General features: G+C 30.0%; 1 protein-coding gene and 1 pseudogene across 1 annotated transcript; one reads left to right on the plus strand and one right to left on the minus strand.

Moving 5' to 3' along the window:
* The first annotated feature begins 4,810 nt into the window (after positions 1 to 4,810).
* Positions 4,811 to 6,434, plus strand: LOC130935170 (uncharacterized; annotated as a pseudogene).
* Positions 6,435 to 6,941: 507 nt separating this feature from the next.
* On the minus strand, positions 6,942 to 14,592 carry LOC130935169 (RNA demethylase ALKBH10B-like). The gene is made up of 7 exons (XM_057864764.1): positions 13,878 to 14,592; positions 9,322 to 9,452; positions 9,108 to 9,225; positions 8,891 to 8,989; positions 8,680 to 8,795; positions 8,410 to 8,564; positions 6,942 to 7,844 (listed from the first exon to the last, which is right to left on the minus strand). Exons 1-7 carry the CDS (start codon positions 14,338 to 14,340, stop codon positions 7,364 to 7,366), a joined length of 1,563 nt encoding a protein of 520 aa, XP_057720747.1. The 5' UTR covers positions 14,341 to 14,592; the 3' UTR covers positions 6,942 to 7,363.
* Positions 14,593 to 20,124: the final 5,532 nt, after the last annotated feature.

Here is a 20,124-nt window from a genome sequence, read left to right on the forward strand (position 1 = left end):
TCTACGCCTCGACGAATCATATAATCTTTCATCGCCTTAATCACTGCCTCTCTAGAACTGAATTCCATTCCCACGATGACTTCACCGTCCGCTACAATAGGAAGCTCCGCTACATTCACACCACAAAATATGTATTTTGATAAATAATTATTAAATATATGTCTTAACAGTTGAAATTTTCTGATAATTATAATTTAAACATATAAATATAAATAAGTAATAAAATAAATATAAATAACTAATAATGTACATATAAACATATATATAAATAATAAAATCTATCAATATTTGTCATTTTTTAAAATATAAATATAAATAAGTAATAATAAATTATTAACCACACTATATAATAAATTATAAAATCTATCAACATTTGTCCTTTTTCAAAATATAAACATAAATAAGTAATAATAAATTATTAATCCAGTATATAATAAATTATAAAATATGCATAAATAATTATTAAATAATTAAAAATAAATAATCAATCAAATGCTACTTACTAAATAAAAAACCTTACTGAATAAATAACTAATAATATAATGAATCATGCTACCTAATCAATATGCAATATTTATCAATCATACATTGTATCAAAAATACATACCTGCATTCATATATTGAAAAAATTTTGGTGCATGCATGACCTCCAAATTTAACAAGCGCATGAAAGTAGGTTGGTTTACTAGTGCATTTGCCAACTCCACCACATCTGTTTTCATAGTGCCGTCAGCCTAATCTTCGTCTCCACTTGGATCAACGACCTCATAGTTACTTTTAAACTTCTCCTCGCTATCACTGTTATAATCTTCCAACTCAATATTTCGGTCTGCTTCAGATTGTTCAAATTCAATATACAGCTCGATAAACGATACCCGTGCTCGAGTTTCCATATACACTAAAAACATATTGTCCATGCCCGCTTCATTAGTTACATATTTGATTTGAAACTGAACGAACCCACCAAATATAGATATAGGATGTCTGTACAGAATGTACGATACTCTCCTAGATATTTGAGAACAGACTTTTCTCATAAATCACACTTTTTAATTCTTCAAACGACAGTGTGAATGGAATAATGATATCTACCGAATTTTCGTACACAAATTTCACTCCTTCAACTGTTTGTAAAAAATCTATCCATCATGATAAATTTTTAACATCACTCTATCATCCATTATGATATATTCAAATCATATGCTCTCAATCTTCGTATCATTGCTGTTGAAACAATGAAGAAGAATATAGAACTAGAGGGGTTTCAGAGGAGAGAATTGAGAGACGAAGAAGAAATGAACATATTCAACAAACTTTGGGTACATATAAACCAAAAAACCGGACGGTCCGATCACGTTTCAACCGTTTAAATTTATTAAAGCATTAAAATCGAACAGTCTGATTTTATTTATTACGAATTTAAAAATGCTGCAGCCATTAAATCGGACCATCCGATTTTATTACACATCACGATTCAAAAACACACACAAATCAAATTGTCCGATTTGTATGTTCTTTTCTGTCGTAGAGACGGTCCGAATTTTTTTCCCTAATTTTAAAAATTTAACGCCGTCACAACACTGTACTAACCCCTCTGAAACCTCCATAACTCACCGTTACACACATCTTTTAATCATATTAAAATTAAGGTGGATTCTATGGTGTAGAAAGGAAATTGTTTCTACATGTGTAGAAAGATAGGTGTCAATGCATTAGTAGTTTATGTTGATGGCTCTTGGATGGAGAAGAATTAATTAGAGTACACAATTATTGATTCATTGGACCCACACAAAAAAAGAGAGTGTGTGACATTATATGTGTTATAGAGACAACTTATTAGGTTTTTTTATTTTAATAAATTAAATAAATATTTTATTTATTAAAATAAATAATTTAAAAAATTATTACCATGTAGACGAGATATATGTATTTATAAATATAAAAATATATTTTATAAAAATAATAAAAATATTAATAATTTAAATTAGACCAAACTCTTAAAAATAGAACATTTCAATTAATATGGAAGGTGGACGATCTTAACCGTACTACTTCCATCCACCGGCGTTTTTTATTAGAATTTACACTAAATCAATTCAAATAATAATAAAGCGGAATTCGAATCCCCAACACTTGCTTAAGCAAACTAGTGAGCTAACCACTAGACCAAGTTCATTAATTAGTTAGTTAAAACTGCCTATTTCTTATATTATTTTCAAACTGCTCATCTTTTCTATTATTTGAAATTGCTTATCTTTCTTATTATTTAAAATATTCTATTTTTAAGAGTTTGATTTAATTTAAATTATTAATATTTTTTATTATTTTCAAAAATTATATTTTTATATTTACAAATACATATATCTCGTTTACAGTAAGGAGATATATGAAAATTGAAAAAATACACATATCTCGATACGGATAAAATTATCTCGTTTACAGTATAAACAAGATAAGAGATGCTGATGTATTTTCCTAATAATTTTTAAAATTATTTATTTCAAAAATAAATATTTATTTAATTTATTAAAATAAAAAATTCTCACATATTATTTGATTTATTGTTAATAAATATGTATATCACTAATTAAATTAGAATTAAGTCCATTAGATGAAAAAAAATTTGAAAAAAAAATAATATCTTTTTTAATATTAACCAAAATATTTTTCATAGAATTTAAAAAAGAAAAAGATTTGGAGACTAACTTACTTTCACTCTTAAAATTATTACTATTAAAAACGAAAGAATATATAATTTAAGTAATTAATAGGTAATTACTATTCATTTACTGTGGTTAACAAATTTAATTTGTTTTTATAATTATATGTCCTAAATATATTACTAATTATTTTTATATTTTTAATATTTTACATGTTTTAATTTATAAATTGAATTGATAATTTACTATTATTAAAGGTATTCCATTTTTTTAGAAGAAAATATTTAACTTTGAACAAAAGACTAAATTAGAACGATATAAAATGTTTTAGACAAAAATAAAATATTTTAAACATTAAGAATAAAATTAGAACTTAGTTCAAATATTATGGACCAAAACAATATTTTTTCAATTGTAAATTGTTATTTATTTTTAAATATTTAATAATAGGATAAAATATACTTTTGTCCTTAATGTCCTTAATGTCCTTAATGTTTTCGATTCATTCAATTACAATTGAAAAAATATTTTATTTTTGTCTAAAACATTTTATATCTTTTTAATTTAGCCTTTTGTTTAAAGTTAAATATTTTCTTCTAAAAAAATGGGATACCTTTAATTATAGTAAATTATCAATTCAATTTATAAATTAAAACATGTAAAATATTAAAAATATAAAAATAATCAGTAATATATTTAGGACATATAATTATAAAAACAAATTAAATTTGTTAACCACGGTAAATGAATAGTAATTACCTATTACTTAAATTATACATTCTTTCGTTTTTAATAGTAATAATTTTAAGAGTGAAAGTAAGTTAGTCTCCAGATCTTTTTCTTTTTTAAATTCCATGAAAAATATTTTGGTTAATATTCAAAAATATTTTTTTTTTCAAATTTTTTTTCATCTAATGGACTTAATTCTAATTTGATTAGTGATACACATATTTATTAACAATAAATCAAATAATATGTGGAAAATTTTTATTTTAATAAATTAAATAAATGTTTTATTTTCTGAAATAAATAATTTTAAAAATTATTAGGAAAATACATCAGCATCTCTTATCTTGTTTATACTGTAAACGAGATAATTTTATCCATATCGAGATATGTGTATTTTTTTAATTTTCATATATCTCCTTACTGTAAACGAGATATGTGTATTTGTAAATATAAAAATATAATTTTTGAAAATAATAAAAAATATTAATAATTTAAATTAAATCAAACTCTTAAAAATAGAATATTTTAAATAATAAGAAAGATAAGCAATTTCAAATAATAGAAAAGATGAGCAGTTTGAAAATAATATAAGAAATAGGCAGTTTTAACTAACTAATTAATGAACTTGGTCTAGTGGTTAGCTCACTAGTTTGCTTAAGCAAGTGTTGGGGATTCGAATTCCGCTTTATTATTATTTGAATTGATTTAGTGTAAATTCTAATAAAAAACGCCGGTGGATGGAAGTAGTACGGTTAAGATCGTCCACCTTCCATATTAATTGAAATGTTCTATTTTTAAGAGTTTGGTCTAATTTAAATTATTAATATTTTTATTATTTTTATAAAATATATTTTTATATTTATAAATACATATATCTCGTCTATATGATAATAATTTTTTAAATTATTTATTTTAATAAATAAAATATTTATTTAATTTATTAAAATAAAAAAACCTAATAAGTTGTCTCTATGACACAGATATAATGTCACACACACTTTTTTTTGTGGGTCCAATGAATCAACAATTGTATACTCTAATTAATTCTTTCCCATCCAAGAACCATCAACATAAACTACTAATACATTGACACCTATCATTCTACACATATAGAAACAATTTCTTTTCTACACCATAGAATCCACCTCCACCTAAAATTAATGAGGCACAATCATTGACCTTTTAACTTAAAATATCGTGCAAAACTAAAAAAAAAAAAAAAAATTATATTGGGCTTCAGCTTTACTGAGTTCATCATTAACTCAGAAATTATAGCACATGCATTTTAGTAGCTTCCCCTTCAATCGCAAGAGGTATATTTATAGAGACTAGAGTTAGATACGCACACATCGGATCACAACAGGATCAACAGAAACTTCACATTTCTCGTTTACTCTAATATCTTTTTCCAATGAATTTCTTTAAAATTTAAATCCATTCTCTCCGACGATCCAGATTCCCCTGGATCCGAACATGAATCCGACAATGCGCCTCACCCGCAAAACGCAACCGATCCTGATCCCTCCACATCCGACGCCGCTAAGGCCACCGCCGACCACAGTGACGGCGTCGATGGCAGCGGGTGGATTCGGTTCGGTGGCCTGATCAAAACCCTAACCTCCAAATCCGAATCGATAATCGAGACGTACCGCCGGGACCTCCAAGAATTCGGCACGGGACTCAAGAAGGAGATCGAGGTCGCCCATGGCTCCCTCGAGACGGTGGGCCAGGCCATCGATCAGTTGGGATCTACTGTTGTCAAAGGAACGGCCCAGATCATCTCCCAAGGTAAGGAAGCAATCCTAGCCGCCGATCTCGATTCCGATAACAATAGCAACAAAAGCACTAAAAGCCCTAGCAAAGATAGTAGTAGCTCGAATTTGAAAGGGTATAGTAGGTTTGAAGCTCAGGTTCGTGCTATTCAGGGTGATGCTAGCACTTACAATGATGAGCCTGAGGATTTGGAAGAGTATGGAAAGTGGAAGTCAGGATTTTCGTTGGAAGGGAAGGATGAGGAATTGGAGGGTTTGCTTAGTGAGAATGATGCTATGGAGAGTATTTACAAGAGGCTTGTTCCGAATAACGTGGATAATGAGAGTTTCTGGTTAAGGTATTTCTATAAGGTATATAAGCTGAAGAAAGCTGAGGATGTGAGGGCTAGGCTTGTGACGACAATGTCAAGGGAGGAGGAGGAGGAGGAGGAGAGAATGTGGGTCATGGTAAATCAAAGGGTGTGATTGATTAAGGAGGTTAGTAGTGAAACTTTGGCAATTGAGGGGAATTCTGAGTTGCAAGGTGGTAAATTTGGTGAAAAGGGTGCGGTCGAAACAAAGAAATTGAGTGTGGAAGTGGGGGCAAATTCTTCTCAGGAGGAGTCTAAGGTGGAAAAGGGAAATAGTTCATTGCAAAGTGAAAGTAAGGAACATGGCAATGATTCTGTTGGGGAAACTAAAGTTGAGAGTTCAGTGATTGCTCAAAAGGCGTATGATGGAAGCAACTCATGCAAGGAAGTCGTGAAGGAAGTGGTTGAATCTGGGAAGAATAGTGATTATGCAGCTGGTTCTGATGAGAAAGTGATAGTGGAAACAAAAGTTGATGATGGAAAACCTCCGGTGGTTGAGGCAAGTAAGAGCCTGGCTCACGAGGAAGAGGAGGATCTCGGTTGGAATGAGATTGGGGATCTCAGTAGTATTGATGAAAAGAAGACAAGTCCGTCTCGGAGTGGAAGCCCAAGCAAAGTTGATGTGCGGAAGCGACTGTGTTGCAGAGGAAGAAGCCGCCTTGAGTTGGGACATTGAAGATGATGATGATGATGCTGTTAAGTCTTGAGACACTTGATGCTGACTGATGTGAGTTCTGGTGAGGCATAATTATGTAAGTGTGATTATGATTATTCTTTGATAAGTGAAATTAAATTAGCATTTTCTTTGTTTGTACTTATGTATAAATTGATTTAGAAATAGTGGTGTCATTTGTTTTGTCCTTCTTGTATGAAAAGCAATTGTTTCTATATAGATTATCTTTGACTTTTTAAATTTGTCAGTTGTTTCGAATATTTATGAGATTATGATGACTTCAAACAGAATTTTGGATAACTCTTCATGACAATCCCCTCACTATTTCTTTTATAACTTAATCGATCTGTTGTAATTATTAGTGCCAGCAAATTATCCTTTTTAAATTCAGAATTGGTTATAGTTGCATCGTTTGGAATACTCTTCTTTAAATAGCTCTTCCAGTTAGTCTAATTTGTTATATTAAAGAGCTTTATCAATGGAAACAATTAACCAGCAACCTGTTCATTTGATTGAAGTGTGTTGAAAGTTTGAAGTATAATAAGTAAGCACATTTACCCTATATAAATATACTAGTTCTCTCTAAACTAATAAACGTATCAAGTAGTGCCTGCCGAGTGAAAAAATGAAGGTATGAAGACGACTGATGACAGATCAGAAAGTAACTAAAAAACAAAAATCTTCACTGGAAGCATTTAAAGCAGTACCTTCTATTTCGGTTAAAACAGTATGAAGATCAGATGTGGCAGTCCAGAAATTTTGGAAACGAATCAAAATATTTGACTTGTCTTGTTATGTAAATGTACCAGCACAGTATTAACTATTAAGTAGATAAACATAACTTTGAATAATGTTGATGTTTAATATGAAAAGTATAACCTATCTCTTAATTCACACTCTTCACATTTGAAAGCTAGATTTCTAAATCCCTTAAACTGATTGGAACACATTACACATACTATCCTATTGTGAACTCTATAGTTTATACCTTATAAGCTATCCGTCTAATAAGTTCAAAAAGAAAAAGACGGGGGAGGGGTGAAAAATGGATAAAACACACTCTTCTAGCAGCAATCGGGCTCCTTTGTACAACAAATGGACATCCTCCACTGTTCCAAGGTAACTTTCTTGATTCACATTCCTTTGAAACCAGTGCTGCTTCTAAACTAAAATCTTACCTTAACCTCCAACTGTAATGCTGGGTTCAGAAGTTGATTCTCCCATATGTGAATTGGTTGGCGATGATAATGCCAGGCGTCCCTTTTGGGCTCGAGGTGGGAGATGCCTTGCAGGTTTCCTGGATGCTACCTTCCAAGGCAAGAAAACCCCAGTCCCAGCACCACCAGGAAGTTTGCCAGGGTTCATTGCCATAGGGTGTACAGGATTTGTTAGCATGACCATTGGAGCATGAAGTATTCCCCATTTGGGCATCATGTCCACAGTCTCATAGCTGCTTACAGCTCCATTTGGCACAGCATATGGGCTAGCAATGCCGGGTTGCCAAAGAGTCATTGCGTTTGTCACGGTAGGAGTTAGTGACTGGTATTGATTGGAGTCTGGCCTCACTCTAAAGAAGGTGATGCTAATCCTTCTGTTCGGTGATGGACACATTACGTGTCTTGCCATGTCTGCACTATTTCCTCTCATCACTAAAAGAGACCTGCCAAAGTAAGATTTTCGTTATCTAATATGCACTGTTACCTATCTGCTTTTAGAAGAAGATACACACATTACATGATGCCTCAAATTTGTTTGCATAATAAGATGAATATTATCGTCACTTCTGTCATTAAGGGCAACCGTATCAGTGTTTCTTGATGCAGCAACTGAATATGAATGAGAAGAGATATTATGAAAAAATAAGCTATCAAGGACACAATGGGGTCCTGTAATGCACCCTTTATGTAAATGATGAAAATGCAAAATAGCTATTAAGTTTTCCTAGGCAGAAAAACTATACAATTTTGTTGATTGGAAGTGCTTGCAAGATTCTCTGTTATCCAAGGATAAAGGAAATGGAGAGAAGCAAGATCCGAATAATATGGGCGATATTATTATTGTAACATGTATAGTTGCATCCTGTGGAAAGCTTGTATAATAGCATTTCACATTTTTCACTTACATGATGAAGCTATTTCTTCCTTCATATCCAGCACTGTGAATAGAATCTTAAAATAATAAATGGAAGACTAGGACTGCAAAGAGTAAAGTTGTTTGATATGTACCCCTTCTTCAATGAGAGCATGAGTGGCCCCTTGTAGTTCCCATCATTTTCACTCATTAGTATACGTCCAAAAGCCATAGTTGAATCAGAGAGAAGAAGGGTTGATATAGGCTGGTCCAGATGAGGTGGTTTCAGGAATGGCTGAGAAAATTCCCCCTAAAATTATAGACATAGCTATGTTATTTCATTGTAGCAACAGATGCTTATACAGTTGTACAACCTTCCTAAAATGTACTGACACCGGATAAATGAAGTAAAGGGAAAACAATACCTCCTCAAAGAAGTTAATGATACAACCATTTGGCCTTTTATACTCTGGAATTAACTTCCATTGTATAAGGTGATCAATGACACCATGAAGAAGTGCTGGAATCGGTTCTATGTTGCCTGTAAAAACCCATGAAAACCAAAAGGGAGAGTAGAATTACACATCACACCACTCTACCAAAGTTATCAAGTTTTTCCTACTTATCATTTCTTACTCTTTGCATCATTTATCTGCCCGAATATCGGAACACCTAGCTGAATCAGCTCTCTCTTGTTCCCCTTCATCTGCTTGTTGAATAGTATGAAAGTTTCACCTACATTTATTCATGGAGATGTTGCAATTAGTATTCTAAAAACAGTGACTACAGGACAGCTATGATCAAATTAATCAGCTGGTTTCCGGCCAGTTTGACCGGTTTCTAGTCGGTTTACCAGAGAGTTCCCCTTTCTGGCCAGCCACATGGATCTCGTTTACAAAATCAGTCAGCTTACAGATTTCTGAGTCATTGAAAATGGCTTCATATAACTTCAATCCTTTCACAACATTAACCTGATAATTGGAACAATTTTTTTTCTGTTAGCAATTTCCACCTGTTTTACTTATAAAAGAATGCATTTAGTTTGTGAGAAGAATTGATGAACTTGCCATATGGCCCTTCACTGACTCCTTTGCTTGGAAACCTTTTGTCAACTTTATCAGTGATGAGCGTCCCTCACATTCTTCGTGATTGGAACATATGCTAATGTTTGTCAAACTGGGGTGCATTTCTTGAGATCCTGCTCATCAGACCAAAGAAAATCTTCAAAAATTAATACCCAGCAAAAATTTAATGCATGCTTTTTAATTATCAATTGTTAAATAGATTCAAGAGTTGACAGACACCACCCATATGTACTAAAGAAATTCACTTATCAAAATTTAGTTATTAGAGATATTGTGAATTCCAGTTGGTAGAACCTCTGATTATCTTGCAGGTGTCAAATCCTACTAGGCCGTTAAACTAGACAACCTTAGAGAGCTTAACTAGATGTTTGACAAAACTAACCTAAACTGTCACTATATAACACTCATATCCTTTTAAATGAAAAAATATTAAATGCAATTTGTTTACCATTAAAAAAAAATTAAGAAAACAAATTAGAAAGAGATCGCGGCAACACATGTCATGAGCAATGTCCCCACGGTGGTAGTGCAATTAATAAAGGGAATTGAAGAAGAGATGTAGAGTCTAGGCATGGCAATAATGGTATAATACAAACAAAAGAATGATGGCTCCTTCAAAACCAAAAAAAAAAAAATTATGGAAGGCAGCAGCACATGTCCCCTCTATGAAATAAATACATCTGGCTGCCTAAACATGTGTTTCTTTCCAATTTCTTTTCTCAACCGTTGTTATTCATCTGTTCCCTTGCTTTCCATTGATAGGACTCATGTTACTATTAGTCTATTACCCTGAACTCTACACATAACACTATATTATTTATTTGTTTTTATAATATTACATATTTGTAGATATAAAAAAGGATGTTTAAAAACTTTATATAACGTCGCGTGAAGAGTTATAATTAGTAGTTATATTGATATAATGTTTTCATAATATCAGTATTTTTTTTTTTATAAGAAATGATATTTGTATTATTCTTTGTATACATTCTTTTTACAAATTTTCTAGCATAAGATATTTTATTAAGAGGGTTGTAAGAACATTCATCAAAGTTACTAGAATAAATTTTTTAAGAAAAAACCTTTTAACATATCAAACATTTAATGTATTGAAAACTTGAATCTTTTAAGCTTCTAATAAAATAATTACTTTGATTTTGATTTTTTTTAATAAGTATCTTTAGAAACATATTCTTATTCGTAGAAGGAAGAAGAAAAACGCATTCAACACGGCTCATTGATGCATGACTTGACACCTTGATTTTGATGAGGAATTAAATCGTTTGAAAAAAATAAAATCAACAAATTCTAAGTTGATTAGATACAAAGTTATACGAGGTGACGAATATAAATTATAAACTACTAAGATCATATTAAACTACAAAGTAATAAGAAACATCTCACTTTTATAGTTTTATGCACACAAAATTAAGTACTAATATGATGCAACATTCTTCCAGATTTTACTTATTAACAAGGTTTCATTAAATGATTAATTTACAAGAAAAATCAATGTTTTTTTTTTTTTTTCCTCTGGCAGGATTATTGAGGGTTGATTAAATTAAGAGTGGAGAATATTGGTACCATTACCAGATATTCCAAAATCCAACCAACCCAACCCAACCCCATTGAGAGGGAAGGCCGCACGCACGTGCTAAGATACCATTTAGATGGAACCAGTCACGTGACGTCAACAACCATATTATGCCGTCTGCTATGATGTTTCCGCCGCCTGTAATAAAATCATTGTTCGTATCTCTATATCTCTCCTTCATTAACGTTGTTATCCTCGTCAATCATCACTACACCTAAATAACGAGGATTAAGCTCTTCTAAATTAAGGTTGACAAAGTAAAAAAAATCTAACTGTATATGTTATAAATTATCTAATTAATAATTGTTAAAGTTTTATTTCCTGTTTTTATTAATTTTTTTTATTTTAGAGAATTAACCCCAACCAAACCCTCTTTCTCTCTTAAATTATAATATGGTTATTGTTAAAAATTAAAATAATTTATTCTTCTAATCAATCTCTTTAAAAATCTTTTTAGATTCGAAGCATTGCTCATATTACTTTCAATTGACTTTTAAATATAAAATAACATTTTGCACATTATAATTGATATCGACTTACACCTCTTCGATTAAATAATAAAAAATAAAAGCACAATGGTTTGAGAAAATATTTTTTATTTTTGTTTTGAAATTAGTTAAAAGGTGTTCAAAGAGACTAAGAGCATTGGTTAATAAAATCGAAATAAAAATGTTATTTTTTTTCAAAATTTAAAAGGTTTATATTTTTCTATTCAAATTTTTTAATTATGATTTCCTTAAAAATTATTATCTTAATGTATTTGTTAATAAGATTCTCTTATTTTAATACTTTTTGTTATTGGAATATAATAAAAAATAAAAAAAATCATAGAATTTCATTTTCTCTTTTACTTTTATATTGGCTTTTCATCTTCATAAAATTCTCAAAAATAAAAAAAATAAAATATACAAATACAAGTCAAATATATCCTAATTATTTAGTTGCGTAAATAACATCGTTATTTTCACATGCAACTTTGTTTACAGTAAGAAATGTTTTAATACACATGTAGTGGTATTATGGACAGAATCTTTGAACTGCATTCTCAGCTTTAAATTACTTTAAAATCATCGCAATTCCACGCCAAATAAAAAGTCACAAATTCATATATCTTGGTATAAAAAAAAAAAGAAAATCACAAAGTAATAGACTTATTTGTTCTACAATTAAAAATTATATACACACCAAAAATCAAACGGTACAAAATGCGTTTGGTAAGTATAAGTAAAAGGGATACACAAAAAATGTTTTTGTTTTAATATACTTTCTGGTGGAACATTACATGAAAATATTTAAAATTATTTCCACGAAAAAATTTAAATTTAAATATAGTTAATTCAATTAAAAAAATCGATTCAGCTAAAAACGAATTAAAAAAATATTTGATAACTACTCTAAAAAATAAGTCAATATTTTTCAGTTGAAAAAGATTAAAAACTAATTTCTTTATCCAATAATCAAATAACAACTTTTAGTTTCTTTTAAATTAATAATATTTACTCAATTCACTATTTTTTATCTTATTATCAGATAAAAAAATTAATTTATTAGCAAATCATTTTTTGTCAAATTAATCACTTTTTTAAAAAAATAAATATTTATATACTTTTTAAATATATTAAGATATTAATACATTTAAATAGAAAAATCATTTAAATACATAAATTTTTTAAATAAAAAATGAGATTTTTTTTTAAGTTAGGAATTAGACCTAAATTTAGATCTCTAAATGAATAAGAAAAGATTATGCCATTTGAATTATATTTTATATGCTAAAAAATTAGGACTGTTATCTTAAAAAGGAAGAGAGCATATATCGCAAATTAAAAAATAACAGAATTTATTATTTTTATTTTTTATCATCACTTCTAATTAATAATATTTTTTAATTTAATAATCTAATTATATATTTTTAACTCATAATTTTAATGATTAAATAAAAACAATAAACTCTGGTTATTTCTAAAAGTTCCACCTAGTCAGGGTAGCTCAGCATGACCGTAAAGTTATATATTGGAAAAGAATAGTGTTGGAAAAAGTGGATACTACAATGAAGATGGTATAATTGTCTTCATATGAGTATATTTTTTTTTGATCTTTGGATGATGAATTGTATGGTTAGATTTTGATATTTATAAAAGTGTTATTTTTATTTAAAATGTGGCTAAATAAATAAACCACACTTTTAACCAAAGCATCTTCATGAGAAGATATTTTTGCCATCTTCATTATAGTATCCACCGTTGGAAAATGGAGGATCAAAAAGGTTGAACCATGTCTGCGGTCTACCATTGCGCAACGGAAATTAAATTTGACTCTATTGCTATAAACAATTTCTATACAAATCTCATTTCCATGTCAAATAATACTATTTACTCTCGTGTTCAAATTTTGTTAAACTCTAATGATGAATAAAATAAAAACGACTTTTATATGTTTCGAGTATTAATATATTTAATTCAAAAGACTACTAATTTTTAATAAGATGTCATAAAATAAAACAAATTTTGCTTCTTTGAAAAGATATACATACACAAAAAGTTTCATGATTTCGTCCCTACAATTATATCACACAAACCAACAAAAATTGTTTAAATAATAATAATTTCGTGAAAACTTAGGTACATTCAATTCAACTTCACGTAAAGTTGATATTTAAAAATTGTTAAATAATTTAACTGATTTAATTAAATTTTTATTTAAAAATTTTTTATCGACTGCACTTGAATTTTCATCTCATAATAATAATAATAATAAATTACCGGTGTTTTTTTTAAATTGAGGAAATTTAAAAAATCCATGCTTTATGAAAACAGCCAATGAATTTGCAGAGAAATGAAAAGTGAAGCCTAATTAAACCTTTAGAAGTATGAATCGTGAATAAGAAAAGAAAGAATTAAGATATGTAATTAATTAGATTGTTAATTGTAATTAATTAAAGTACCTGAATCAGTAATCTCGCTCTCTGGAGATTCATACTCCTCATGACTCTGTTGAGCTTCGCCTTCGCCTTCGCCATTTCCAACACTCTCCGTCACTTCCTCCTCCACTTTCCCCTTCTCACCGTCTCCGCCGCCATTACTCTCCGCCTCCACCTCCTCCGCCGTCGCCGTCTTCTTTTCGGTGACCTTGCGGAGCTCGAGAGTCACGTCAGCAATGGAGTGGTACTTCTGCATCTGGATGACGGGAATCCAGTTGAGCCTGCGGCGGTGTATGGCAGCGAACACGGCGTCGTACTCGTCGGAGGATGAGGCTGCGGCGGCGAGGTGAGAGCAGAGGGCGTCGATGATTGCATTTGCAGCAGCGAATTCGCCGCGGAACCAGGCGAGTATGGCGTCCTTGGCGAAGGAATCCGACACGACCATTGGCGGATCGGTACGAGGAACAGCAGCAGTTACAGCCGCCATGGGAATCAGAGTCGAAGCAATTAAGGAAAGGAAAAGAAGCTTGTCCCAATATTTATGAGTTTCAGAAACACAAACAGAGACAAAAACAGAGACACAGTGAAAGTCTGAAAGAGGTTCTTGTGTTTTAAGGTTTTTACTTTTCTTTTTTTTTTTTAATTTTGATTTTTGTAATGCTTCACATGCAGAAGTTAGAGGAGAGGGTTTATGAATAGGGGAAGGGTAGGAGAGAGTGTGGGATTTTAATACAATAAAAAGGGGAGTGTGTTGTGTTGTGTTGTTTTGTGTGAGTGCCAACTCCGTACAGTTCGGTATTCGTGGCAAACTGGCAAAATAACATGAAAGAGGTTTAAGGCAGAAAATTACCAAATACCAATAAGGCAATAACAAAGTCTTTTTCTTTTTCTTTTTATTCAATTAATAACTAAAAGAATACATCTTTTTTATTTGAAATATATTTTTGAATGAAATTTATATTTTTAAAAATATAATAAAAAAATTATAGTTCAAATATTATATTTTTCTTATATTTATTAGAGGTTGTAAATTTGAATTTTTTCTTTTTTAAAAAGAATGTAAAAATTTAGATAAAGTTGACTTTATGTGAAATTGATATCTAAAAACCGTTAAATGATTTAATTGAATTGACTAAATTTTCATCCAACAATTTATAAATATCAATTTTATGTAAAGTCGACTTCACCTGTGTTTTTTTTAAAACATAAAGAAGAGAGCTAAAGGGCGAGAAGAGAAGTGGGTCCCTTTCCCAATGGGTCGGGGTCTATGCAATTGCACCACGACTGAACAGAAAGGAGCATTGTGAGGGTGGCGACTTTGGGCCCCATTTCAGAGCCTCTATTCTTGGTTCTCACATCACTGGCTGCCGAGCGAAGCTGACCAAGGGTCCCACACCCCTCGACCCCGGTAAAGACTTGAGACCAAATATTTATGTCAAATAGTGTTATTTGAATAATGTATATCTAATTAGGTAGATATTATAATTGTTAATTATGTTAAAATTTAAAAGTTGTATATTAAGTGTTAATATGAAATATAATAGTATGTGACTAATTTATCTAAAAAAATGAGATATGGTAGTAGCTGTTGAAGTTCAAAATAAGGGAATTTAGAAATTGGTTGCTTTGATTCAACTTATAACTACTTTTGTTTCTGGTGGAGAATGAAAAAGTTAGATTTTACATTTGAATCTTTTAAAGTTTGAATTTTATTTTAAAAAATAAAATATAATATTTTATTATTTATTTTATAAATAAAATAAAAAATAAATATAAAAAATTATTTAAAAATAAAAAATTATATTTTACTTTTTAAAGTGAAATTCAAAGTTTAAATATCCAAATCCTTAGACTTTGGTATTGCTCTTGTTAGTACGTAATAGTGATCCTGAAATTGACACCATACACTAAAATTGTCTCCATAGTGATATTAAAATTAGTGTATTCAAATATATAATGAGAATTTTAAATTTATAAAAAATGAGAAAAAACTGATGAAGGGACTAATTTGGTGCATAACATTCAATTTCAGAGACTAAAATGAGTCATTTGATGTAAAGTAAGGGACCAATTTGGTGCACATGCAACGATGACATAGTGGATGACACGTGGACAAATAACATTGCGACACGTGGCATAATCTGACACGTGGCAAAATAGCATTGTGACACATGACATACTCATCCACGTCAGCATGCCACGTGTCGTTGACCGACACGTCATCATACCGTTACACGTGGCCAAATCATGAGACGATACGTGTCATAAAAGATCCACATCAGCGCGCCGTTAACGGAAAATGAGTCAGAGACTATTATAGTGCAGTTTTTCTAATCTCAGAGATGTAATTGGTACAATTGAAATCTCATGAATAATTTTAGTGTATGGCATCAATCTCAGAGACCACTATAAAAATTTATTCACTTTCTAAAATAAAATGTAAACTTCAAAGATCTAAATCTTTAGACTTTGGTATTGCTATTGTTAGTACGCAATAGTGGTGGTTCCTTGTTCGTGTTTTGTGGAACCAAACAAGCTACAATAATATATACACACACATAGAATGGTGCCTTATTAACTCTCTAAATTGTATCTATAAGTCGTTTTAATTAATGAAATTTTAAAAATATAAAATGTAAATAAATCATGTCAAAAGTTAATATTTTTATTTTTGTTGCTCTGTCATAACATTTATTTATTTATTTGTCGCCTTAATTATAACATATTAGCATTTCACATCATTTCAGTTGTAGGATATATCAATAAAAAAGTATGTTCAAATTTGTCCACCAAAACACCCCTTTTCTTATATGTAATTTGGAATTTGGTTCACACGGTCTATTTTAGTTCTTTAATTTCTAAAGGAATTTTAATAAATAATTTGATTATTTTAATTATTATTCATGTTCGTTGCTGACTTAGAAGTCACATAAACTGTCATCATGATATCAAAATAACATAAATAAAAGCATTCACTACTTTGATTCATATTTTGCAACATAATAATAATAATAATAATAATAATAATAATAATATAATGAAAGACATCTACAATTTAAAAGATACTAAATTAATATTTATTTATTCAAACAATAGGCTATTAACCATTCCCGAGATCAGATGAGGTATCAGTTCAAGTTGCACAAAAGATACAAAATGCTCATTGCATTGCCATTTGCCACCACGCACTAAAGTATTCTGTAATTGACATTTCCATATATAGAAAATGAATATAATCGTGCAAAGAAATAGTTCAATAATAATAATAATAATCATGTAAATCTTATAAGAAATTTATTTATTTATTTATTTATACCTTTTAACATCAGTTGGCACGCAAATATATATAGTTGTGAATAGTCAATTATCTGTAACAATAATTAAAATATTATTTTAATATCTAACATTTATATTTAGATTAAGGCTTTGTTTGGATGGGAAGATGGAAATAGAAAGGAAGGAAATAGAAAGGAAAGAAAAGAAAGGAAAGAATTTGAATGTATTTTTATTTTCTCTTGAGTTGTTTGGATGAAAAGAAAATGAAGAGAAAGAAAAGAAAAGAAAGAATAATTTCTTTTGTTTGGTTAGAAAGAAAATTAGGGAGAGAGAAGAATAAATTATTAGTAAATGACATTTTTGTCCTTATATTATAAAAGAATAATTTATGTATATGAATTTATTATTTAATTTAAAATAATTAAAATAAAATAAAATAAAATATATTAATTCTAATAATAATTTAAAGATAGATTATGAATCATAGTTTTTTTATGTTACAATAAGTTTGAATCATACGAAATAAAGTTATACATCATATAAAATATCACTTCATGCAATTTAAGACAAAATATAATGCAATGTTTAAATGATTAAAAAAATAACAACTCCAATCCTATTCATGCAAAGCATGATAGATAGCTAATAGAAATTCTATTGAATTCTCTTCATACACATTAAAGATAAAAAAGAAATTCTAAAACATGTGCTTGCTCTTTTAATAGTATATATATTTTGAAGGCTCTTTTAATAGTATATATATTTTGAAGGATTTGAAATTTTATATATTTCATAGCTAACTTATAAATTTGTTACCTTCAACAAGAAAAATTATATCAACAATACAAATTAATCAACACCAAATACTTTGATACCACCTTTGGAATTTTAGCACTCTCAGTATAATCAATCACATAAATTCTTGTACTTCTCAACGGTCTATTAATCAAAGAGCCACTACAATAATACCAATATTATAATATGCACTTTCTGATGGATTAAATATACATTTCAGTCAATAAGCAAGATATATAACTATATATTCAAAATGCATAAGCCTATAGCAACCGTAAACCTTTTTAAGACTTTGATGAGTATATTAATTACAAAATATAGAGGCTTTACTAAGATTATACAACATTAGATCCTAAAATCATAAACATGCACAAAATATATATTACCATTACTGATTGCGTTCCTCTTAAATTGCACCAGCTTCCTTCATTAAGTCGTATAATGCACCGTGGCGATCTTCAAAGGGAACACCAAAAAATTCTCGTTTTGCTCTTTCATCTCTACAGAGAAAACGATAGCAACTCCAAAAGATCTCTTTGACAACACCCAATTTCTTTAACTCGTTGTACACATCATTTTCAGAGTAAACTCGAGTCCTACTTTGTTCTAAGAATGTAATTCCTCTCTCAACAGCTTGAGCTTGCATCTTGGCAACTTGAATTTGTTCTTCAGCTATCAGAACTTGTCTTTCAGCTAGCATAACTTGTTTTTCAGCTGTTTCAGCTTGCCTTTCAGCAGTTAATGCTTGCTTCGTAGCAATATCAAGTGATTTATCATAATAACTATTCCCATCCTTCAACATATCTGTCAATCCTTGGATACCTTTACTCATTCGTTCCATATCAGCTTCAAATAAACCACTCATTGGTGCTTTACGCTTAGCACCTCTATGATTCTCTTGTGTTCCGTTAGACTGGTTTGAGTTACCTAAATTTGGGCTTTCCTCTGCAACAAAGCTAGTTGAATGAGTAGTAGGCTGCCAATCATTCCACTCACAGTCAAACCCCTGATATTCATCATCATTCAAATTAATTGGCTCCTTCATCTTGGCCATACTTTTGTTTCTTTCTTTGGCACTTCCAGCAAGATTTCCAGTTGCTCTGTCTTGACCGTATATAAAATATAGTTTATCATAATGTTTAATGGGAGTTCGCATCCACTTTTTTGCATCTGGTCTTACCTATATAAAATACCAATGCATATTAGTTAATTCAAATATACGGTTTTCTTTCCTTAAGTTGTGACTAGTTTCATAAATAAATATATACAAAAGCAATAGTTTCCTGAAAATCTAGTCCTCACATATAAGTTATTTGTATACATTTTTTAGATGAAGGAAGCATATATTGTGTGTAAATATGACTCTTGTGAAGAATTCTAATCATTTAGAATCACAGGGCAAAATAATTTCATACTGCAACTTATCCTGCGCAAAGGAATCTATAAACTTTAGAAGCAACTTATCATGATACTAATTACCTTAATTAAATCCGCCCAAACTTCAGGTTCAGCGGTAAAGAGTTTGGTATCTGGATTCCATGAAAATCCACTTAAGTTATGAAAGAGATCATAACAAACTCCAAAGTGATCTTTCAAAGTCTTCAGTCTATTCTTAAGATTATATTTACGAAGATGGTTCCCGAACGAAGCTTTTAGAGTTGCAAGGACGTTGTCATATGCAGTTGTTGTAAAAGTACCATCAACTCTGTTTCCTTTGCTACATTCCTCTATCAAAGCATCAAGAAAAGCTGCATCCATTTCTTCAGTCCATCTTAAATTGTCTTTGCTTGATGTGTCACCTTGAGATGCCATCTTTTTTGCCATTAGGTCTTAACCTGAAAAATTAAGAACTAAATTATAAAAACAATCTTCTATAAAATAAATTCAATGGAATAATAATGTAGAAAGTGTTAATAATGAATTCATCAATTAAGCAGGAATATTACCTTCAGAAGTAATTCCTATAATACAAGTAATTTAATTAATTTCAGAAAATAATTATCATCATAAGTGAATGTTTCAACTGCACACTGCATACATAGTAATGTCATGCTTTTCACGATACTCATGAGAATTACACCTTTCAAAATATTAATTTGACACTTAATACTCATAACATTCACATGATATTCACACATTACATTTAATTTGGTTCAAAAAATTTCATTCCCCTTCATAAGGATGAATGTTCAAATAAATT

Source organism: Arachis stenosperma, chromosome 6 (assembly GCF_014773155.1).
Source record: "Arachis stenosperma cultivar V10309 chromosome 6, arast.V10309.gnm1.PFL2, whole genome shotgun sequence".
Taxonomy (NCBI): domain Eukaryota; kingdom Viridiplantae; phylum Streptophyta; class Magnoliopsida; order Fabales; family Fabaceae; genus Arachis; species Arachis stenosperma.

Coding starts and splice junctions, on each gene's coding strand:
- LOC130935169 (XM_057864764.1), bottom strand. CDS start 14,340: ATGGCGGCTGTAACTGCTGCTGTTCCTCGTACCGATCCGCCAATGGTC. Junction 9,226..9,321: donor AGTCAGTGAAGGGCCATATG/GCAAGTTCATCA, acceptor TCCAATTATCAG/GTTAATGTTGTGAAAGGATT. Junction 7,845..8,409: donor ATGCTCTCATTGAAGAAGGG/GTACATATCAAA, acceptor TTACTTTGGCAG/GTCTCTTTTAGTGATGAGAG.